The sequence below is a fragment of the Scyliorhinus torazame genome, chromosome 15 (genome assembly GCF_047496885.1).
Source record: "Scyliorhinus torazame isolate Kashiwa2021f chromosome 15, sScyTor2.1, whole genome shotgun sequence".
NCBI lineage: Eukaryota > Metazoa > Chordata > Chondrichthyes > Carcharhiniformes > Scyliorhinidae > Scyliorhinus > Scyliorhinus torazame.
The window spans coordinates 48,358,341-48,383,078 of NC_092721.1; the positions used below are offsets into that span (position 1 = coordinate 48,358,341).

General features: G+C 45.3%; 1 protein-coding gene across 3 annotated transcripts in view; it reads left to right on the forward strand.

The window, feature by feature from the left end:
* gpc5a (glypican 5a) overlaps positions 1-24,250 on the forward strand; it is a 1,780,902-nt gene extending 1,756,652 nt beyond the window's left edge. For 2 of the 3 annotated variants that reach the window (XM_072476224.1, XM_072476227.1), the window contains one exon: positions 14,519-24,250. In XM_072476224.1, the coding sequence (XP_072332325.1) occupies positions 14,519-14,691 (173 nt within the window). In that variant the 3' untranslated portion in view covers positions 14,692-24,250. The remainder of the gene's footprint in view (positions 1-14,518) is intronic. The other variant, XM_072476226.1, reaches the window with a different exon arrangement.
* The last annotated feature ends 488 nt before the right edge of the window (positions 24,251-24,738 follow it).

Genomic DNA, 24,738 nt, shown 5'->3' on the forward strand with positions numbered 1-24,738 from the left:
AAGGAACACAGCCCCACTCAATATTGTTTAATTAGTTTTTATTGGGTACACCAGTGATCTACAGTGTTGTTCAGTCTTTACAAATAACAATGCTCATACAGACAAGTTAATGATAAAGAAAATGACAGACTGTGTTTGTATTATTGATTGTACTGCATGGCGATGCTATGGACAAACTAATATTAGCGGCAACAAAGCAATGTGATTTCATTTATTGGACAGCCCTGCTGGGACTGAAATAGTCAGGAGAACTTTACAGAATTAACAAGGAGTAATGATGCCAGTTCCTTTTTTTTTTTAGCTGAATGGCAAACATACAAATGACAGAAAATCTTGGCCAGTGGGAAATGTTGAAAGATTTCCACTGTAGTGGAAAAACTTCTTTATTTCAAAATTGCAACGAAAGGAATTACAACTATGTCTACTTTGGAATAATGGGCCAGAATTTTAAATGCAGAGGCAACAGGCCTGCCCCTCGGCTGGATAGTCAGGAGTGAGCCTGCCACCTTGTGGCTGGGAAGACTTGACCTGATGTTATGGCTGTTGGGCTGTTACTTGGCTCAGATCATGGCTTCTATCTCCATATAGGAGATAGTCCTGCATCTAAGAGCTGCAAGCCAATCAGATGGCTGGCAGATCTCCAGTACCAGCAACACCACTGGAAGTGGCGGGCACTGCTGGGACTGAAGCCAGTCCACTCTTTGGGTCAGCAATGGAGGCTAGGCACCAAGGTAATTGTGGCAGTTTCACTGGGACCAGCCTGATGCCCCTGACGAGGGGAAAGCGGGGGCCCATGCTCTCAATTCTGGGCTAGGGGAACAAGCGAAGCTGGGGAACAACCAGTGGTGATCTCTGCTGGGCATGGTGCCTGAACAGAAATCAATCCCCCCCTCCCTTGTTGCTAGGGTAAAATGCCAGCAGCTGTAGAAGAAGTCCCATAAGTGGCCATTAATTGGCCACTTAAGGACTTCAATTGGCCCATCAGCAGGTGGGCTGCCTGAACAACCAACTCACTGATGTTAAGATTCCGTGGCGTCGGGTAGGTGACAACTATGACACCAAACTTTATACCCCCTTGGCCTGCCTTCCACTCAATGGGGCATAAAACGCGCCATAAAATCACAGGACGATACAGCACAGAACAGGCCCTTGAAATGAGCTATATAATTATTTTGTTATGCTCTTGACGTAGCAGAAGCTGCTTCCTTGATGTGCACTCTGACAAAGGAAGGTTCAGACTTGGAGACAGCTTCAACACGTTTATTGAACTATTAACAATTCTCCTACTTGGATTCAACTCTCCTGTTAATCCTGCTATAGCTACTCAGACTGAGTAACCAGTCTGCTACAATTCACGTGGTGCGAGTGATGTGTTTCAATCAACCCTGTGTCTGTGCTCACTGAGAGTCTCCACTGGAAAGAGGAAGATCATGTGTGCAGTGTCCTTAAATATGGGTTGGTGTAATGCCCCCCTGTGGTAGTGTCACCTCTGTGTGTATCGTGAATGCCCATTGGTCGTGTCCTATCTTACTGACCTATTGGTTGACTGTCTGTGTGTCATGTCTCTGGTGTACCCTCTAGTGTCTAGCTAGGTGTAGTGTATGTACATTAACCCTTTGTGTACTTACAGTGATGTATATCACCACAATAATTAGTCCCCCTCCCTTGTCCTTTCCTGATAACCTTAAAACCCTTTCCTCTTCAAGTATTTCTCCAATTCCTTTCTGAATCTGCTAGTACTGCCAGTTCAGAAAGTGCTTTCCTGAATTAATTCCTAATAAGACAAAATCTGTTGGACCTTGAAGTGGATTTAAGTACGTTTGTTTAAATACCAAACGTTGCTGTTTCATAAATGTTGGGTGGGTTTCTCCAGCCTCCCAGCTGTGTGTTTCTCTGCGTATGCTGGTGACAGGATTCTCTGCTCCCACTGCGGTCAATGGGAATTCCCACTGTAATTACCCCACACCGCCAGGAAAGCCAAAGGATCCCGCCTCCAGTGAACGGCCGGAGAATTGCGACGAGGCAATGTTAACTACGATATACAGAACAGTAAAACAGCTAAAAGTCTAGATCCCTTGGCTCCCAAGCATCCTCTGACCAAACCCCAACAGCCAGCTACACACCTAAACACCTGATAGGCTAATGTTCATGGGTCCATCCCCATATGCTCTGGGCTGGTCACATGACCCACGAAGGATCGTCCTTTATCGGGGCAATGCTACCAAATTCCTCCCCACTTAAGTTCGCCTACAAATACCCGAAATACAAAAACACAAAAACTCTTATTTACAATTATACAGCTATGGCCTCACAAATGCTCTACACAACTCTAACATGATCTCCCTGCTTTTGTAATCTATGCCTCGATTGATCAAGGCAAGTGAACATAACATAGAACATAGAAAATACAGCACAGAACAGGCCCTTCGGCCCACGATGTTGTGCCGAACCTTTGTCCTAGATTAATCATAGATTATCATTGAATCTACAGTGCAGAAGGAGGCCATTCGGCCCCCTGAGTCTGCACCAGCTCTTGGAAAGAGCACCCTACCCAAACTCAACACCTCCACCCAACACCAAGGGCAATTTGGACATTAAGGGCAATTTATCATTGGCCAATTCACCTAACCCGCACATCTTTGGACTGTGGGAGGAAACCGGAGCACCCGGAGGAAACCCACGCAGACACGAGGAGGACGTGCAGACTCCGCACAGACAATGACCCAAGCCGGAAACGAACCTGGGACCATGGATCTGTGAAGCAATTGTGCTATCCACAATGCTACCGTGCTGCCCTTGAGAACAAATAAATCTACACTATATCATTTTCCCGTAATCCATGTACCTATCCAACAGCTGCTTGAAGGTCCCTAATGTTTCCGACTCAACTACTTCCACAGGCAGTGCATTCCATGCCCCCACTACTCTCTGGGTAAAGAACCTACCTCTGATATCCCTCCTATATCTTCCACCTTTCACCTTAAATTTATGTCCCCTTGTAATGGTGTGTTCCACCTGGGGAAAAAGTCTCTGACTGTCTACTCTATCTATTCCCCTGATCATCTTATAAACCTCTATCAAGTCGCCCCTCATCCTTCTCCGCTCTAATGAGAAAAGGCCTAGCACCCTCAACCTTTCCTCGTAAGACCTACTCTCCATTCCAGGCAACATCCTGGTAAATCTTCTTTGCACCTTTTCCAGAGCTTCCACATCCTTCCTAAAATGAGGAGACCAGAACTGTACACAGTACTCCAAATGTGGCCTTACCAAAGTTTTGTACAGCTGCATCATCACCTCACGGCTCTTAAATTCAATCCCTCTGTTAATGAACGCGAGCACACCATAGGCCTTCTTCACAGCTCTATCCACTTGAGTGGCAACTTTCAAAGATGTATGAACATAGACCCCAAGGTCTCTCTGCTCCTCCACAATGCCAAGAACTCTACCGTTAACCCTGTATTCCGCATTCATATTTGTCCTTCCAAAATGGACAACCTCACACTTTTCAGGGTTAAACTCCATCTGCCACTTCTCAGCCCAGCTCTGCATCCTATCTATGTCTCTTTGCAGCCGACAACAGCCCTCCTCACTATCCACAACTCCACCAATCTTCGTATCATCTGCAAAGTCCTATATTCCTTTTTCACCACCCTATTAACCTATCCTCCCGCCTTCAGAGATCTATGGACAAACACACCAAGGTCCCTTTGATCCTTGGAACTTCCCAGTGTCATGCCATTCATTGAATACTTCTTTGTCAAATTACTCCTTGCAAAGTGTATCACTTCACACTTTTCAGGGTTAAATTCCATCAGCCATTTTTCTGTCCATTTGACCATCCCGTCTTTACCTTCCTGTAACCCAAGACACTCAACCTTACTGTTAACCACCCAGCCAATCATTGTGTCATTCGCAAACGTACTGAAATTTCCCCCCACATAATCATCTATGTCATTTATATAAATGACAAACAATAAGGAATCCAGCACAGATCCCTGTGGTACGCCACTAGACACTGACTTCCAGTCACTAAAGCAGACATCTGTCATCACCCTCTGTCTCCTACAGCTAAGCCATATTTGAATCCACCTTATCAAGTTACCTTGTATCCATGTGCATTTGTCTTTTTTATAAGTTTCCCATGTGGGGCCTTGTCAAAGGCTTTGCTGAAATCCATGTAAATTACATCAACTGCACTACCTTCATCTACACACCTAGTCACATGCTCAAAAAATTCAATCAAATTTGTTATGCATGACCTCCCTTTGACAAACAATGCTGAATCTTCCTGATCCAGCCTGATCCAAGTGGAGAGAGATTCTCTCCTTCAGAATTTTCACCAATAGTTTCCCTACCACTGACGTGAGACTCATTGGTCTGTAGTTCCCTGTTTATCTTCTTAAAACCATTTTTTTTCCAATTAAGGGGCAATTTAGCATGGCCAATCCACCTACCCTGCACATCTTTGGGTTGTGGGGGTGAGACCCAGGCAGACTCCACACGGACAGTGACCTGGAGCCAGGACCGTGCCACCCTTCCTGGCTTATCTCTACAACTTTTCTGAAATAGTGGGACTACATTAGCTGCACTACAGACCTCTGGCACCTCCCCCAAGGCCAGAGAGGAATTAAAAATTTGGGTCAGAGCTGCTGAAATCTCCTCCCTCGCTTCCCACAGCATTCTAGGACACAATTCATCTGGACCTGGATATTTGTCCATTTCTAAGCCTGCCAACACCTCCAATACCTTGTCAGTCCTTATCACAATTTGCTCAAGAACCTCACAATCTCTATCCCCGAGTTCTATATCTACCTCCTCATTCTCTTCGGTGAAGACATATATGAAATATTCATTCAACACCCTACCAATGTCCTCTGGCTCCACCCAAAGATTCCCCGTCGGCCCCTAATGGGCCCTACTCTTGCTCTGATTATCCTCTTCCTATTGATATACTTATGGAATACCTTGGGATTTTCCCTATTTTTACCAGACTTTCTCATATCCCTTCTTTACACTCCTAATTGCTTTCTTAAACTCCATCCTGCACTTTCTGTACTCCACTAATGCCTCCATTGATTTGCTCCTCTACTAGTTTCTAAAAGCCTCCCTTTTCCTTCTCATCATGTACTGAATATCTCTGGTCATCCCTGATTCTCTGGGCTTGTTACTCCTTCCTATTACCCATGAGGGAATATTCTGGGCCTGTAATCTCCCTATTTCCTTTTTGAATGTCCCCCTCTGCTCTTCTGTAGATTTCCCCACAAGTAACTCTTTCCAAACTACCTTGTCCAGATCCTGCCTTGTTTTACTGAAATCCGTTCTCCCCCAATCCACAACCTTTTTTTGCAACTTGTCCATTTCTTTGTCCATAACAAACTTAAATTGTACCATGTTGTGGTCGCTATCATCAAAATGCCATCACCTAATATAATTACCATGTTATTATTTTGACACACCTCTGCGAATTGCGCACATATTTGCTCCTCAAATTCCCACTGACTATCTGGGGGTCTATAATAAACACCTAGCAATGTGGCTGTCCCTTTTTTGTTCCTAAGCTCTACCCACAAAGCTTCATTTGATGCCCCCTCCAAGATATTGGGCGCGATTCAACTAAATGGGAAAAAAGTCCCATAGCGTTCGTTTAACCGTGTGTTTCCCGGCGCTGCGACATGGCTATAAAATGCCACTAATGTTAAATAAGGGGCCTTAGCAGGGAACCCCGCAGCCAAGGCCACATATAGCCCGTTCTTTACACCGAGGAGCTCCCCTCGCCGGATTTCGTCACCGTAACGAAAGGGCGTCCTGATCTTCAAGGTCCCTGAAGCGACCCCTGACCCCCTCAAAGCCCCAACGCACTGTGGGAACATCACCGCCCCCCCCCCCCCCGCACCCACCCAACACGTGAAGAGGGCACTCCCGGCCCAATCGCCAGCATATAGAAAAATGCCAGCTTGGCACCTTGGCAGTGCCAACCTGGTACGCTGCAGTGGCCCTGCCAGCTAGCAGTGCCACCTGGGCATCTTGGCAACCAACAGATGCAGTACTGGCACATCAAGCACCCACAAGCACAGATACACTCACATCAGTGGGTCCTCTAGGCAGTTGCCTTGCAGGACGGAGGACAGCTAAAACTGAGGCAGTTCAGAGTTATGCATTGAGAATGGAAAAATCCATTCAGCTCATGTACACCACCATGGCTAATGGTTTTGAGTGCATCAAGAGAATGGCCAACACCACTTAAGCCCTCACTTCCACCATATCCCCCGAACCCAATAACCCCTCCTATCCTTTTTTGGATACTAACGGCAATTTAGCGTGGCCAATCCACCTAATCTGCACATCATTGGACTGTGGGAGGAAACCGGAGCACCCGGAGGAAACCCACGCAGACACGGGGAGAACTTGCAGTCTCCGCACAGACAGTGACCCAGCGGGGAATCGAACCTGAGACCCTGGCGCTGTGAAGCCACAGTGCTAACCACTAAGCTACCGTGCCTCCGGCAGTCTCCTATGGCACCGGACCTCAGTCATCTCCAAGGTCCGTCATTGGCACTAGATCCTGTAATGAGGGTATGACCTCTTTGCCTTCCTTTCCCTCCATCCTCTCCTGTACCCTACCACTTCTCAGCGTTTCACCTTTCCTGTGCAAGATGTCTTCCTCTCTTTGCCACTGGGTCCAAAATCTGATAATCATGCCCCATTGCCAGCTGCTGTCTTCCTTCTGGGCACTGCTCTCTACTCTTCTGACCCTGCCATGCTGAGAAAGTGGTTGGGCGAGGGGACAACCACTTGCAGTGCCCAGGCAATTAATTACCATTCTCCCTGTCACTTCTGCAGGACCAAGGGCACCTCCTTACCAAGTACCCAATTTTCCTTGGCCCAAAAGGCTGGCCTTTGTTTAGAGCCAAGATGGTGACTTGGGGCAGATGTGATTAGCTCCTCACTCTAGACTTGCATGCCTTTAACTGATCATTGTAGCCCCCGGGCAGTGCCTGGGTAGTTCCTGGTCAGCACCACGGTGCAGTGCCCATGCAGTCAGTTCTGATGGGCAGTGTCCAGGCAGCACCGGCGGGCAGTTCCACTGGACAATGCCAGGGGGCAGAGATCGGGCAGCAGCAGAGTGTAGTGCTGGTGGGGAGTGCCAAAGTGCAGTACCAGGGGTGTTCCCGGGTGTGGTGCTGGGGGGTGTTCAAGGGTGAACTGCTTTGCTCTCTCATTGCTGGGCAGCCTTTTAAAATGGTGCCTAGAACCTCGGCATTTGAAGAGACTGTCCTGGGGCTGGACAGGCCTAGGAATCTGCATGGCATCATAGAATTTGATTATCATAGAATTTACAGTGCAGAAGGAGGCCATTCGGCCCATCGAGTCTGCACCGGCTCTTGGAAAGAGCACCCCACCCAAGGTCAACACCGCCACCCCATCCCCATAACCCAGTAACCCCACCCAACACTAAGGGCAATTTTGGACACTAAGGGCAATTTATTATGGCCAATCCACCTAACCTGCACATCTTTGGACTGTGGGAGGAAACCGGAGCATCCGGAGGAAACCCACGCACACACGGGGAGGATGTGCAGACTCCGCACAGACAGTGACCCAAGCCGGAATCGAACCTGGGACCCTGGAGCTGTGAAGCAATTGTGCTATCCACAAGGCTACCGTGCTGCCCCTAAATGCATGCCTTGGTCCTGGTCTTGGGTGAAGGAAGGCATCTTTGGACAGTGACGTTCATGTGTAGCATGGTGTGATCAGTAACCAAAGGAATTTGATCCTGGGGGTTTGAGTAATGGCATTGAGGCAGGGGGCACAGTAATGACCAGGGGAGGCATTTGGATTCTGTATGTAATAGATGGAAAATCATGAGGGGGATGGTGGTATTGGACGTTCTCAGGGCAGGGAGGGGGGAGTGGAAAGTAAGGTGCGTGTGGCCTCGAGAAAGGGTGAGGTTAGGTTGACAAAGGGACGGGGGACATTCAAGGGTTCAAGGAGACTAGCACATGGATAATGATGCGATGAAGTGTAACAGGAACACTGCGTAGTAGCAGGAGGAAGGGGAATTGGTCGGTGAGTATGGAGAAGGATGGGAGGAACTTGGTAGACGGTAGGGCGAGGTTGGAAGTTATCTCATGGACAAAATCCAGCAGCATCATTTTCAATCTCACCAAAGATCGATGTAGTTTGAAAAACAAGCTTGAAAAAAATGGATTGTGGCGGGATCTTTGGGCATGTTGGAGGAGCAATTTTGGCTGACTAACGGGACATCCGATAACTGTCCTGCTCAAACCATGGGGAATGTAGTCCAGCTGAGTGCTGGACTCAAGGGTCTAATGCACGATGAGCACACTTTTTACTTTGCCAATGTATCACATTTAAGTGAGAATCCATTACATTTAGGTACTGCAGTGCATATGGTCTTGATTGGCATCTGATCCTTACAGATATAGGGTCAAACTATCAATGGCTACAACTGCTGTGCAGAGGCAGAAAGCATCCTACAAAACTCCATATTCCCAGTGAACTGGTCATGGTATTCAAGACACCATGATTGCATTCATGACATAAGTGCAAGGGTTGGGTATCAATAGTTATTGTCGAAGCTACTTCTGGAGGACAACCACCAGAAGCCTGATTGTGGACCTGAGGAGTTGGGTCTTTTGACCCTAATTGAGATCCTCATTGTGAATGTGCAGTCACATCTGAGGGGAATGTCTATCACCCATCATCCTCCAGGATGATATCACCCTGCCTCGGGATGCCGTATACAGACTGAAAGCACATCATGGGCTACAGACTGCATACCTGCCTTGTATATGGAGGAGGACCATTCAATGGGAACTACCATTGATTGCTCAAATGTATCCGTTCACAAATACAAACAAAAATGAATAATGCAGGCTGCAGGCAACACCTATTTGATGCCTCTAATTAGAAGAACAGTCCATCGCCAATTGACACAGCTCAGGGAAGACCATCACCCTGAGGTACAAGAGCCAAAACGGCCCCAGGAAGTCCCAGATGTTGGCACAAAGTGGCCAAATTCAAGAAATCATTTGCTGCAATCAAGGGTGTACAGAAGACACAGCTCAGACATGGCAATGAGTTGCCCTAGTCCTATGCCAGTCATTGTTAAATTCAAGTCAGCCGCCCAAATACACAACGGGAGCCTGATTTCAATATTATATGAAGTGCCCTGCCTCTAGAGAGTAGGATACAGACATATCACACAATTCACTACTGTCAAAATAGCTGCTGGCGTATACATGGCAGGTTGGAGTCACATAAGAACTAGAAGTAGGAGTAGGCTATCTGGCCCCTCGAGCCTGCTCCACCATTCAATGAGATCATGGCTGATCTTTTGTAGACTCAGCTCCACTTTCCGGCCCAAACACCATAACCCTTAATCCCTATTTTCTTCAAAAAACTATCTATCTTTATCTTAAAAACATTTAATGAAGGAGCCTCAACTGTTTCACTGGGCAAGGAATTCCATAGATTCAAAATCCTTTGGGTGAAGAAGTTCCTCCTAAACTCAGTCCTAAATCCAATTCCCCTATTTTGAGGCTATGACCCCCTAATTCTGCTTTCACCCGCCAGTGGAAACAACCTGCCCGCATCTATCCTATCTGTTCCCTTCATAATTTTATGTGTTTCTATAAGATCCCCCCTCATCCTTCTAAATTCCAACGAGTACAGTCCCAGTCTACTCAACCTCTCCTCGTAATCCAACCCCTTCAGCTCTGGGATTAACCTAGTGAATCTCCTCTGCACACCCTCCAGCGCCAGTACGTCCTTTCTCAGGTAAAGAGACCAAAACTGAACACAATACTCCAGGTGTGGCCTCACATGAATTGATTGGATCAGATTACCTGTTTTTAAATTTCTAACCTTCTTCACCCCCTTCCACCTATTCTAGTGGGTTAAAACTCGCCCTCATTAAATCTGGTTTGCTTTTTTGGATAGACATTATAAACTTAATAAGAAAAAAAATTGAATAGAGCTGCATTTTTGTCAGATCTTACTGTGTCCTGCAGAAGTGTCTCACAACATTGCATTAACCAATGATACATAGTCTAGGGAGCAGCCATTTGGTGGGTAGCAAAATCCCATAAGTAAGACGAAGGACCATTGGTCTGCTTTTGGTAATGCAGGTTGAGTGAGAAACTGTGGCCGGTTTCTAAGAGTCTGACCTGCTCTGCTTTGAATTGTAGCATCGGACATTTCAAGACCACTTCAATCACACTGTGAAAAAAATTGATTTTGCCTCCATTGCCTGGACTAAGCTTTTAATTTTTAACATTACATTTCTGAAATGCTAGATGTAGTAAGATGCAGCATGGAAATAGTTTCAACAACAATGACTTGAAGTATTGAGCACCAAAAGAAGGATCATTTTTGAAGTGCTATGTCAAACGTTCCGTCTTCTTCTGAGGCAGTGCCTCGAGGTCGAGGATAAAGTGCTTCCACACTAAGAAACAGTTCTCAAGTAATTGAGCAGTTCAATTTGTGACCTACAGTCTGTCACAGTCAGAAGTCTTACAACACCAGGTTAAAGTCCAATAGGTTTGTTTCGAATCATGAGCTTTTGGAACACAGCTCCTTCCTCAGGTGAATCCAGCGGGGCAGACAGTGGTTGGAGGAACAGGTGGGTAGGGTGCCGAGGTTGCCACGCGCTCCTTTCACTGTCAACGCTTGACTTCAGCTTGCTGTTGGCGGTGAAGTTCAAGGTGTTAAGCTCCTTCCTGTGTTTTTCCGCCACTTCGGGTGGTCTTGTGCCGGGGATTCCCAGGTGTCAGTGGGGATATTGTATTATTTCAAGGAGGCTTTGCGAATGCCCTTGAAGCATTTCCTCTGCCCCCTGGAGCTCGCTTGCCGTGTCAAAACTCCGAGTAGAGTGCTTGTTTTGGGAGTCTCTTGTCACGCATACAGATGTGTCCCACTCAATAGAGCTGATCGAGCATGGTCAATGCTTCAATGTTGGGGATGTTGGCCTGAGTGAGAACACTGATGATGGTGCGCCTATCCTGCCAATGAATTTGCAGCACCTTGTGGAGGCAGCACTGATGGTACTTCAGGCTGTGTCGTCACACCGATGCTCTTCTCAAGGTTGGAGGGAGGAGTGTTTGAGGTGCCTGCTGTGCACGGTCTCCATCTCTGAGACATGTATGGGGGGCAGGTATCTCTACTGCTCCGTAGACCGTGAGCTTGGTGCCGAGTCAGGCTCCTGGCCTTCATACACATTCTTACCCAGGTGACCACTGCTGTGCTAGCATGCTGAAGGTGGTGTTAAACTTCACTGTTGATGTCTGCCCATGTTGACAGCAGGCTCCCAAGGTATGGAAAGTGTCCAAGGCCTCGGGAACAAGTCAATGGCCTCGCCTCGCCTAACTTGTTGTTGGAACAAGGCCGTTGAATCTCAAGTGAGGCCTCGCATGAGATTTGTGACGCTCGTAATGCCTTGCAAGATTTAACAGTCTCGAGTGATTTTGCAATCGGGATCATGCCCTTACTGGGTGTGACCTAGTTCAGCCAATTTAAATGAGCCATTGGACTCATTTAAATATATGTTTGCAGAATTCGCCCAGCTCTCAGGATCTAACGGCTGCGCCTGAGAGACCTCACCAGGGTCCTGTTTAGTGCTGGTTTCCACAAACGTGGACCAGTCGTAATGGCACTGCGGGGTCTCCCAGGCCATTAAGGACCCCCGGGTGGTCAGGGACAGGGCAGGATGGCACTCTAGCACTCCCTCTGACACCCAGGATTCTTGGCACTGCCAGCCTGGCACTCTGGCAGGGAAACTGCCAGGGTGACAGTGCCAGGGTGCCCGGGTGCCAGATTGGCACTGCCAGTGGTCGGACCGGAGGGGGGACCTTACCAGGTGCTGGGGGGGTGAGGGGTGTTCCCCAAGGTTGGAGGGAGGGGTGTTTGAAAACGGGGGGGGGGGGGGGGCTCTGAAACGGTGTGTGGGGGGGGGGGGGGGTGATCGGGGCAGGCAGACAAAATGGTGTCCCCATCTGCTCGGAACCTTTCCTGCATACGGCAGTTTTGAAGTTTATCTCCACTCCAGCAGGGAACTTGTTGATGGTGTGGGTGATTGGGGCATTGCAGAAAGGAAGGTTGAGAAGAGCATTGGTGTGACGACACAGCCTTGCTTGACTCCAGCCCATTCGTGGATTGGGTCAGTTTCTTCCATCCAAAGATTGGGTAGTGGGAGGTGGGTGCTTTGCGAGAAGAGTTTTGTGAGAGCCGTCTGCTGCAGCGACAAAGAATGCCTTTAAGGTTTACAATTTGCTGTAATGAGCAACCTCCCTTGCAACCATCTTCCAGATTTAAGGCTGTGCTGTCTCAGTTGCTGAGTCACACGGTGATCTATATTTGCATTGTGTTGTTAAACTCTGAACCAATTGAACTTTGTGAGATTAACCCATCCAAAGTGTTCCCCTGTTTGCAGAGTAACTGGGTTTCATATTTCTTATTGTTCCTGAAAGAGAAGTGAAATAGATTGTTTTCCCCATGAAGCTGTTCATTGTTTATTTATGTATTTTATATAAATAAACCATTTGATGGTTTGAAATCCTATTCATTAAGATGCTATTTGAGTCCATAAAGAGATAGTTGGGATGCGGAGTAAGTGGTTCTCCTTTTGGATTTTCAAATTTTGATTTGGGTCATTCAATTGTTTATTTAGATGTTGGACAGAGAATATTGGCACCCCTCAGGATCATATGGGCCGTGAAACCTGTTTCATGGGGAGACAAGTGAAGCTGATTGAAGGAAATTCCTGCAAAAACGCAGCAACTGTGAAACGTAATAATGGGCAATTAAAATCATAGTTTAATTTTTTGAAATTCAGCTTCCCAGGTGCGATTCTTAACTATATTACAAAACACGATGGTTAACATTACCTATTTTAAGAGGAATATCCATCGAAAGGAAACAGTTTCTCAAATATCAGTTCCAAGTATATTGAAGTGTTTGCTTCACACATTTAATTGTTCAATGTGAGGGGGGAGAAAATGAACCCCATTGTGTCCATTGTTCCAGCACCGCTGCAGAGATTAAAAACACCAATTTCCTGACACTGTTTCCATGCTGAAATATGTCCAGCGGCATATTGCTGATAGTCAGACATTAACCCCCCCTATATATATTACCGAGGATGCAAAGCCTGTTCAAGCACTTGTCTTAGTAACTTAGCTATGAGTGATACAAGCACTGGGCATGCTCCCCTCAGCGTTAGGTAGCTAGCACAAATTAGTGCTTTGGGACCTTGGAAGCTACATCTGGACAATTGATTGTAGTTGGTGTTCAGGAAATATGATGAAGAGTCTCACTTCACCCGACACGATCTGGATCTCGCCCTTGCTGGGCGTGATTCAGATCATTTAAGTACCCGGCCGCCGGATTCACCTGGTGCCAGGGAATCACCGTCCATGCCTAGGACACCTTGCCAGGGCGCCATTTAATACTGGTCCACACAAACGTGTACCAGTTGTAACGGCACCTGGGGTGACTCTCAGGCCATTGGAGATGCCCGGGTGGTCAGGGACAAAGCAGGATGACACCCTGGCAGTGCCACCCAGGTGCCCTTGGCACTGCCAGGGGTTGGGCCCAGGGGGCCTTGCCAGGCTGGGGGGGGGGGGGGGGCGGAATAAGGGTGGAAGGGGGCTTCCTGGGCACCCTCCCAAAGTTGGAGGGTGAGGGGTCAAAAGAGCGTGGGGGGGGGGGGGGGGGGCTGAAAGCGAGGCGGGGGGAGACCGGGGCAAATAGCAGCCCGAAAGGTCACCAGCAGGGAAATCCCTCTAAGTGTGACCTCGGCGGGGAGAATTCCCTGAGGCCAAGAAAAACGGCAAAGTGCCGTTGGATAACGGAGTGTGTATTAGCGCTACAGCGGCCGTGAAACACCCAGCTAAACGTGCCGTTCAGCGGACTTTAACTTGAGCCTGCTGAATCGTGCCCATAATTTCACATTTCCAAGCAACAATCATTATCTTCTGTTGAAGGAAATAGACATGAATGAAAGTGACTTGTTCATAGCCTTCCACTGTTGTTATCAGTGCAGCTGACTCATTTAATTATATTTTTATTGACTAATATGAAATCTTTTCTTCAGCTGCCTTGATTTAATTGGTCTGTCAATATTGGTGTAATTTAATCAGAGTATTGAATTTGGGGTTATTCATTAGCATGGGTAATTACACAGAACTGGTTCTTTTGGCAGGGGGTGATGTTTTATACTGGTTATTCATTTCTATCAGCTGATGCTGTTGCCCGGACATTTTTGAAAATGTTCTTCTCTTGTACATCATTGAATCTGACCATCATTAGGTTCCAATTTGAAAGTTGACCTCTTTTCATTTTCTCACGTTGCCTGGAGTTCATAAACTATCCAGGATATTCAGAATGAGGGACAAGCTGCAATGTGGACCCTTAGCTCTGTATGCTAGGTCAATATACCACATCATTTTGTCATAACTGATGAAGCAATACGTTACCCTCTGTTTCTTATTTGCTTCAGCAGGGCTGCCGGACAAGAAGAATAGGCACAATTTTGCTCTGGATGATGTAGGCACCAACTCTCGGGCAGAAGATGGTACCTATTCAAATAAACCTGGTGGAAGAGCCATAGTTCATCGTGGAAATGTCATGGTTATTCTGATCAGTTTGGTGGCTTTGATCCTACCTTGGTAATTCACATCTTTCCAATTGTTTTTGTCTTATGTCTTTTAGTTAAATCATGGAAAACTGCAGTGCTGCAAAGAATAATGGCAATTATGTACTTTTGCTTTCAAAATACTTCTTGTTTCAGTCGTTTTCGTTTATTTAAAATGTGCTGCAAATGAAGATTTGTTAGTTCCATGCATTTTTGTAACTGTGTTTTACTTTATTCGACGTCATAGAAGTTTTTCCATACTTGTTGCTGTGTTGCGTAGAAAACATGGGCACCAGATGCTGAACCCAGCCCAGCCCAGCCCAACCCAGCTGGACAGACACAAGCTCCTGGCATCACCTCAGCCAGGAGGAAGCCGCAAATGATTACATTTCTACTTTCACTTCAAGAATTATTGGATGGGACACATTTCTGCTTAAAATAACAGAAACGTGGGCCAGAATTTTACCTTTGAAAAAAAATGGAGGGTGAGATGGAGAGGGGTGGCGTAACTTCGTGGGAGATAGCTTTAGGTCAATTTCACCAGGGTTGGACAACAAGCCGAGTAGGGATTTCACTTACAATTTCTAAACAAATTCATTAAAAACCAATTAAGGTCATTGCGGAGGCGATTGACAGTGATTTTACAAGGCGCTTAGAATTTTGGGAACAACGCATGGACGACTTGAGGAATCAGACACTCAGCAACCTTTGAAGGGCAGTGACAGGCAGCAGCTGTTGGTGTTGCTGCATTCAGCAAATGTTCACCGAGGCCTTCTCATTTAGTTGAAAAGAAGAAGGGCAATGATTTGTTTGGTTTGAGGCCTCCAAGAGCAGTTAATCCTCCTGGCAGAAGACTCATTGGAGATGGGCCTAAGAGTTGGACTGGGTACTGTTTCTGGAACCACAGGAAGTGTACCCCCTTTTTAGTTGAATTTCCAAGATGGCATAGACCTTGTGCATTCTAGAAGTTCAGAACCTGAGATGGAGGGACCATTGTGTGGCACGATCACCATGCTGAATAGGATAAATTTCGAACAGATGAAGGGCAGCACGGTGGCGCAGTGGTTAGCACTGCTGCCTTACAGCATCCCAGTTTCGATCCCGGCTCTGGGTCACTATCTGTGTGTGGAGTTTTCACATTCATTTCATTTCATTCTCCCCGTGTTTGCTTGGGTTTCACCTCCACAATCCCAAGATGTGCAGGATAGGTGGATTGGCCAGGCTAAATTGCCTCTTAATTGGAAAAAATGAATTGGGTACTCTAAATGTATTTATTTTTTTAAATTTCACATGATCTAGCAACTCAAAACTGGTCATCCAGGAAGCTGTGTGGGCCACCAGCAGCAGCAGACATGTATTGAACCATAATCTGTAACCTCATGGCTTGCCATAACTCCCACTCTACCATTACCATCATGCCAGGGGATCAACCCTGATTCAATGAAGAGTGCAGGAGCGCATGTCAAGAACAACAACATGCCAAAAAAATGAGGTGTCAACTTGGTGAAGCTACAACACAGGAAAATGAAATGAAAATCACTTATTGTCACAAGTAGGCTTCAAATGAAGTTACTGTGAAAAGCCCCTAGTCGCCACATTCTGGCGCCTGTTCGGGGAGGCTGGTACGGGAATTAAACCATGCTGCTGGCCTGTCTTGGTCTGCTTTCAAAGCCAGCAATTTAGCCCTGTGCTAAACCTGCCCCTTCCTACTTTCGTGAAAAAAAATTTAAAGTACCCAATTCATTTTTTCCAATTATGGGGCAATTTGGCGTGGCCAATCTACCTACCCTGCACATCTTTGGGTTGTGGGGGGCGAAACCCACGCAAACACGGGGAGAATGTGCAAACTCCACACGGACAGTGACCCAGAGCCGTGATCGAACCTGGAACCCTGGTGCCGTGAGGCAGCATTGCTAACCACTGCACCACCGTGCTGCCCTAACACAGGACTACTTGCATGCCAAACAACATAAGCAGCAAGTGATAGCAGAGCTAAGCGATCCCCCAACCAATGAATCAGACCAAAGCTCTGCAGTCCTGCCACATCCAGTCATGGGTGACAATTAAACAACTCACTGGAGGAGGAGGCTCTACAAATATCCCCATACTTAATGATGGGAGAGCCCAGAACATCAATGCAAAAGATAAACTTGAAGCTTTCGCCACAATCTTCAGCCGGAAGTGTCAAGTGGATGATCCACCTCAGCCTTCTCCTGAGGCTCCCAGCATCACAGATGCCAGTCTCCATCCAATTCACTTCACTCCACGTGATATCAAGAAGGCACTGGATACTGCAAAGCTAATTAGCTCTGATTATATTCCGGCAACAGTTCTGAAGACTTGTGCTCCAGAACTAGCCATGCCCAAGTCATGCGGTGCCAGTACAGCTACAGCAATGACATCTACCTAGCAATGTGGAAGATTGGCCAGGTGTGCCCTGTGAACAAAAAGTAAGGCAAATCCAAATCGGCCTATTACCATCCCATCAGTGCACTGTTGATCATCAGCAAAGTGATGGAAGGGGTCTTCACAGTGCTATTAAGTGATACTTACTCAGCAATAACCTGCTCAGTTTGGGTTCCGCCAGGGTCACGCAGCTCCTGACCTCATTACAGCCTTAGTTAAAACATGGGCAAAAGAGCTGAACTCCAGAAGTGACTGCCCTCAATATCAAGGCAGCATTTGACTGAGTTATGGTATCAAGGAGTCCTAACAAAACTGGAGTCAGTGGGAATCAGGGGGGAAACTCTCCACTTGTTGGAGCTAAGTGGTTGTGGCAGAAGCCAAACTGAGCATCAGTGAGCAGGTTATTGCTGTATAAATGCTGCTATTGCTGACAACATCTTTCATCACTTCGCCGACGATCGAGAGTGTGCTGACGATCGAGAGTGTGCTGATGTGGTACTAATTGACTGGGCTTGATTTGTCCTGCTTTTTATTGACACGACACACATGGTGAATTTTCCACATTGCCGAATAGATGCCAGTGTGTCGCTGTACTGGAACGACGTGCAATAAGTTCTGGAGCACAATTCTTCACTACTGTTGCCGGAATGTTGTCAGGGCCCAAACACTTTACTGGTGGGAGTCACACCTAGCACAATGGGAAATGGGTGCAGTTGGAGCTCAATAATTGCAGGAGTTTCTCAGGGCCATGCCTTCGGTCAACCATCTTTAGTTATAATGACCTTCCCACCAAAATAAAGTCAGAAGTGGGGGTGTTCACTGCTGATTGCACACGATTCAGCACCATTCATGGCTCCTCAGATACTGAACCAGTCCATGTCGAAATGCAGCAAAAGCTGGACAACATTCAGACTTGGGCTGATAAATGGCAAGTATAATTCATGCTACACACCAGGCATTGACCATCTCCAACAAGAGCAAATCCAATCCTCTATTCTTGACATTCAATGACATTACTCCAACTTCATCTCCACTATCAACATGCTGGGAGTTACGATTGACCAGAAACTGAACTGGGCGAGCCATATAAATACTGTGACTACATGATCAGTTCAGAGGTTAAGAATTCTGTGAAGAATAACTCACTTCCTGACTGCCCAAAGACTGTCTATCATCTATAAAGCACTAGTCAGGGGTGTTTTGGAATGTTTTCCTGCATGAGTGCAGCTCCAACGACACTCAAGAAACTCAAACACCATTCAGGACAAAGCAGCCCATTCGATTGGCACCTTAAACATTCACTTCCGGTACCACTGTCATGGTGGCAGCAACAAGATGCTCTGCTGCAACTCACCAAGATTCCTTTAACAGCACATTCCAAACCTGTGATCTCTGCCACCTTGAAAAACAAGAGAAGTAGACACATAGGAACACCACCATCTGCAATTCCCATCCGGAATTCCCATTCGGCCACACAGCATATTTACTTTATTGAGGTTCCTTCACTGTCACCGGTGTTCATGTTTCCGTCTGGACCTGGAAAAACATATTAATTTTGCTTCCAATTTCCACCCCTTTATCACCTTTGCATGTCTATCACCGACACTTCCCTTCTCTTTCTTGACCTCTGTGTCTCAATTTCTGTGGATAGACTGTTCACTAGTATCCATTACAAGCCCACCGACTCCCACAACTACTCAGCTCCAGCTCTTCACACCCCACATCCTGTAAGGAGTCCATCCCATTCTCCCAGTTCCTTCGCCTACATCACATCCATTCCAATGATTCCACTTTCCAAAACGGTGCTGCTGACGTCTTCATCCTTCATTAATTGTGGTTTCCAAAGACATGCAGGTTAGGTGGATTGACCATGATAAATTGCCCATAGTGACCAAAAAGTTTAGGAGGGGCTATTGGGTTGTTGGGTTACGGGGATAGGGTGGAAGTGGGGGCTTAAGTGGGTCGGTGCAGACTCGATGGGCCACATGGCCTCCTTCTGCATTGTATGTTCTATGTTCTATGTTCTGTTCTGTCCACGGCATCCTTGCCAATCTCCACCTATCAGTGGCCCTCTGTCAAACCCCACTACTCCATCACCCCCCCACACAACAGTATAAATCTGATCCTATTTCCAGTTCTCTCTAGCCTTGACGAAGAGTCATCCAGACTCGAAACGTTAGCTCCCTTCTCTCTCCACAGATAATGTCAGACCTGCTGGGATTGTCCAGTATTTTCTGTTCTTGTTTCGATTCCAGCAACGACAATAATTTGCTTTTATCCAATGATGTCCTGATTGGCTGGATCATGGTGACCACTGATGTGAAGCTGATGTGGGAGCCACAGTATGAGGTGGAAGCGGCGCTGGTCACAGGCTAATGGAGGCTGGTCATAGATTAATGGAGGATGACCTCAGATTGTAGGGGGCTGGTCTCAGGTTGTAGAGTGATGGTGTCAGCTTGTAGGGGGATGGTCTCAGGTTGTAGGGGGCTGGTCCCAGGTTGTAGGGGGATGGTCTCGGGTTGTAGGGAGATGGTCTCAGGTTGTAGGGGGCTGGTCCCAGGTTGTAGGGGATGGTCCCAGGTTGTATGGGGATGGTCTCAGGTTGTAGGGAGATGGTCTCAGGTTGTAGGGGGGTGGTCTCAGGTTGTAGGGGATGGTCACAGGTTGTAGAGGCTGGTCCCAGGTTGTAGGGGCTGGTCTCAGGTTGCAGGGGCTGGTCTCAGGTTGTAGGGGCTGGTCTCAGGTTGTAGGGGGCTGGTCCCAGGTTGTAGGGTGCTGGTCCCAGGTTGTAGAGGGCTGGTCTCAGATTGTAGGGTGCTGGTCCCAGGTTGTAGGGGGATGGTCTCAGGTTGTAGGGGCTGGTCTCAGGTTGTAGGGGCTGGTCTCAGGTTGTAGGGGGATGGTCTCAGGTTGTAGGGGCTGGTCTCAGGTTGTAGGGGCTGGTCCCAGGTTGTAGGGTGCTGGTCCCAGGTTGTAGGGGGCTGGTCCCAGGTTGTAGGGAGGTGGTTTCAGGTTGTAGGGGGATGGTCTCAAGTTGTAGGGGACTGGCCTCAAGCTGACAGATGTTGAGGTGCTCTTCGCCTGCAAACCCATTGCGCACACCTCCTTCCACATCAAGTGATGATGACAAGGCCACTGCCTCTAGTCTTACCTGCAGATGCAGACATGCCTGGGACCCAGCCTGCCAGCTATTAATTGGGCATTGAGCATGAGATCACCTCCCCAGTGAGGCCGGAGTAGGAGGGCTTTCACCTCAGTTTATCCTTCATGACCAAGCTGGTTCAGATAAAATTCCAGGCATGATGTCCATGTTTATTTGTTAAATCACCTTCTTCGCCATTGTGTTCCAAATCAACAAAGAACAATTGAACTGTGTGTGTCACACATTGGCTATCAATATCCGGTGAATCTACTTTTGAGCTTTGAACGATTCTGTTTTTCCCCCCAGAATCTCTTTGCTCACATCTGCTCCACAGTCTTTTTCTTTCCTTTGTTTTGATCAATTGTTCTTCTCCTTTGATTTGTCATTGTTGCATTTCCAGTATTTGAAATGCACCCTGCCACATGAGCAGCATTTAATTTTGTGGCTTCTGCTACCCTGATAAGGCACATCCCTCCCAAACGCTCCAACAGCACAACTGGATATGGCAATTGCTGCCTCACTCAGGAACAAATCTAATACCAGCGATAGACAGAGAGCAGTAGGTTATGAATCTAAAGTCAGAAATATGGCATAACGACTCAGGAAAATACACAGCATCACTCAATGGCTAAGAACATCATAGTGCAATTCCTGCTCTGTAATAGGAAAATGAGTGCGTTGATTAAAAATTCAAATTATGTTGTAATATTTGATTCTTCCACAAGGGTGGAGCCTTCTGAAGAATCCTAGTCTTCCCATTCATTGCAATCTGGAAAAAAAAGGTTTGGGTAAGAATGTTTGTCAGTCATGGAATAATCTGCCAAACTGTTCATCACACTTTACATAAAAGGGTAAATTTTACAAATAAGCGCTGCCAACAGTAGTGGACTCTCTATACTGGAAGCATATACTGAGAATTTGGGTGTCATATCCATTAAAATGAGTGGGCAGAAAGTCTCATGGTCCAATTCTGATATGTCCCCCAAAATGTGCTGCCCAGGATCAGGAATGCAACTTTGGAATATCTGACCTATGGAGTCCATGTTTTCCCTCCATTCCAAAAATGTAACAAAGTATTTCAACAAGGTTGCAGCAGGATACAAGGTCAGGTCGAAACAAATGAAATTGCTTGGCCCTGACAATGGTTATCAACCAAATCCAAACTATTGTGCAGTTTGAAAGCTGCAATAGAATAAAAAGGATTTGAGGTTGTGCTCAATAAACACCTTCAACTAATATCATGCCTTTTGTGTGATCGAGAATAAAATGCATGTTTTGTGCCACATATAATTAAACGAAATTGAAGTCTGCACCACAAAATATACTTACATTGAGATTCAGTGGAAGAATCTAAGTCACACTGGTGTAAAATCATGTCCCTATTTGCCAATTATAGATTATAATCCAATCACAATTTACCTTTAAAACTTTTTAAAATTTCTAGTTATATTTTAATATATTCAGCATAAAGTTTCTTGGAAATTACTATAATCATCAATACTATGAAATAAATAGATTATGTTTTCTCGGGTGTTGCATCAGAATGATCCTAAAATAAAACATTGGAGTAAATATTCCTTTTTGTGGGCATCTTTCACATAAAAATGTATAATTTTGTTGAATTTATTAATCTGATACCTCCTGGTGTACAATCGATCAACAAAGTGTCTACTAGCACCAGTGAGTTGGAGACAGAATGGGACTTAAGACAGGACTCACAGGAGTCTATTTTATAGCAAACCATCTATTTATTCAGCATACAGAGTCTGTTTTTTTTTTAAAGTCTCGGAATGACAGCAAACACAACTTATGACCAAACTATAGCAACATCTCCTTATAAAAACAAGAAGATTTACTCTGAAAGGTGCTGTGGGTGGAGGATAGCTACATTTATGTGCAAAATAAATCCCAGTCACTTAAAACAACACAGCCTCTGGAAATAACTGACCAGGAAATGATCCAATCCTCTCCATTCTGACCAGAATTAGTGATGTCCCATATATACAGCCAATAATGTTTCGACTACTGTTTTTAAAATATTGGAATGTCACAGCCAAATTGTTGTATTTGTTTAACAAAATGATGGTAGATTTGTTGCACAAAATCATTATTTTGCTGCGGTTCCCATGTGGAAAGTGAGGAAGGTAGAAATTAATGGTGTGGAATTAATTATGATTGATGTGTTTTTCTTTGTTTTTTATATTGGCTTTGTAAGCAACTAATGTACCATTAGATATATTGGGCTTGACTATGTTTTGCTTTTTACCACTGTTGTATTTTCTTTTCTACCGCAAATGGAGTGTTGGCTTACATGTACTTATTTTATTTCTTATTATTATACATGAAATGTGCAGATTTTTAAAGTTGACAATTCTAAACTGCTGCATTTCTAACCGCTAAGACTATCAGTTAATTGAATGCTACAATGTAAATACAAACAATTTATTTCCCATTTTTGCAAATGCTGAACTTGCATGTAAAACTAGAATGTTTTGTTAGCTGTTAAATGTGCGGTGGCACAGTTCCCGAATTAATGAAATTTTCTGTTGTGCAAATAATCGATCTGACAACCGGCGCAAACAGATTTTCTTCAGCTGACTTTGCTCAGGAGAAAGATAGCAATTATGTTATCAGACATTTGTTGAACTAACCTGACAGTTAACGAGTTCTATACTTGTGCCCTAATGCAACAGATTCCTTAAATCATAATGAATAAGTAATAATATTTCTACAAGGGAAGATTTTTTTCCAGCGATTCATAAAGAAACTGCATGTTAGACTTGTTGCATAATTCATTGTTAAGTCACATCAATATGTAAGCATTGCTTAATATGCTTAATAACATTGATGCATTTTATTTTTGTACAAATGAATAGCGGTGAGAGAAAACTGGATGACTCTATTGTGCAGTAGTTCTCATTGGTTGCAAAAGAATGTCCCTTGGTATTTGATGATATACAGTGTGAGAGTTGCCATGTTTATGTTAACTAAATTATGGGTCTGAGAAACTCTTTTACAGCTGTCTGTTTGGACAACCTGTGCAGAATCTTTCTGAATGAACCAAGCTGTGCTTAGGACCGCAGTTAGCAGGGAAGATGGGATCAGCGTGTGAAGAAGACAAAATATCTCTCTGAAATCTTCTCTGAATTATAACTCAAATTCTTCAGTGACCTGAGGGCTTGGTGAAAGATGGGCACAGCAAGATGGGCAGTCCAGAAATACACTGGAATGAGCAGAAATGTATTTCTGGAGATCTTTATTCACCTTAATGGATGCAATGAGTTGCAACCCAATTCTTTGCGGTGTCACTGCATCAGGTAGAGGGAAGAGTTCCGAATGTTCTGTTCCAGAAGGGTTAATAAGTGTGAAAAAGAATTTAATGTACTCCCTTGTGGCGAATTTGGTGGCAGGAGGCATTTAATCTGGCAGGTTGGGAGCTTGTGGTGCTGCCACAAAATGGAACTGCTGGCCTCTAATTGGCTGGCAGCACTCGGACGGGACTCCCACCCACAGTGCCAAGGTGGCACTTCATTCAGTGGGCACTCCCGAGCAGGGAGAATGTGAGGCTGACTTTCCAGTCAGCGGGCAGGTGTGACCAGCACTGCCTCCATTGAATACCGCCCACAGTGAGTAATAAGTCATGGGATAAATGATCAGTGTTCTAGCAAATGTAATAATATTGGGAAAAGATCATACCAGTCAACTCTATTCAATATTTCTACCTTTGGCTGCATGTTATCCATGTTGTTGTGTGACTTGGTTTCACTAAAATAATTACCAGTTTCTGCATAATTAATTCTAAATTGTATAACATAGTTTGTATTTTTCAGATATCATTTGAAATGTACAGAAAATTGCACACTTGCAAGTTATATTATCTATTTTTAAAAGATGTAAAAGTTTAAAATGCAGAATAAATTACTACACTTTCCAGCTGTGAAATCAGAATGTTTTTCTTTCAGAATTAACTGCAGTAAATGGTAGTAGGTGCAGAGAGTGAATTGTTTTTCTACGTTTTTCCTCAATAAAGCAACTGATGCAAGGACCAACTCGTACATGGTCTCTTTCCATAGGCTTGATACTTCAATGTCCTCTCACTATTAAAGGTTAACTTACAATCACTTCTATATGGTGCATTACAATGTAACAGAGCTATTGCCAGTTGTTATGCTGCAGTAGCAACAGTGCAAAACCTAATATTATAAATGATAAGATAAATTATGCATTTTGTACATCAGTTAAATTGCACAACCTGTGACTCAGGGAGTTATCAAGATGTTTTTACAGTTTCATTGATGACATGGTTGTGTGGAATAATTTAGAGAGTTAAATCACTAAAAGAATAAGGAGTAGCACATTTGATCATTCATAATTTATCCATTGGTGAGCTGCATTAATGTATAGGATAATAAATGTCTGGCACTGAATTACATGTCATCATTTCAGTTAAGCACTCATGTGTACCAGCAGATCTGGAATATATAATGACCACCTTAATTTCACTTTCTGGCATCACTTCTTTATTCTGATGTTTTGA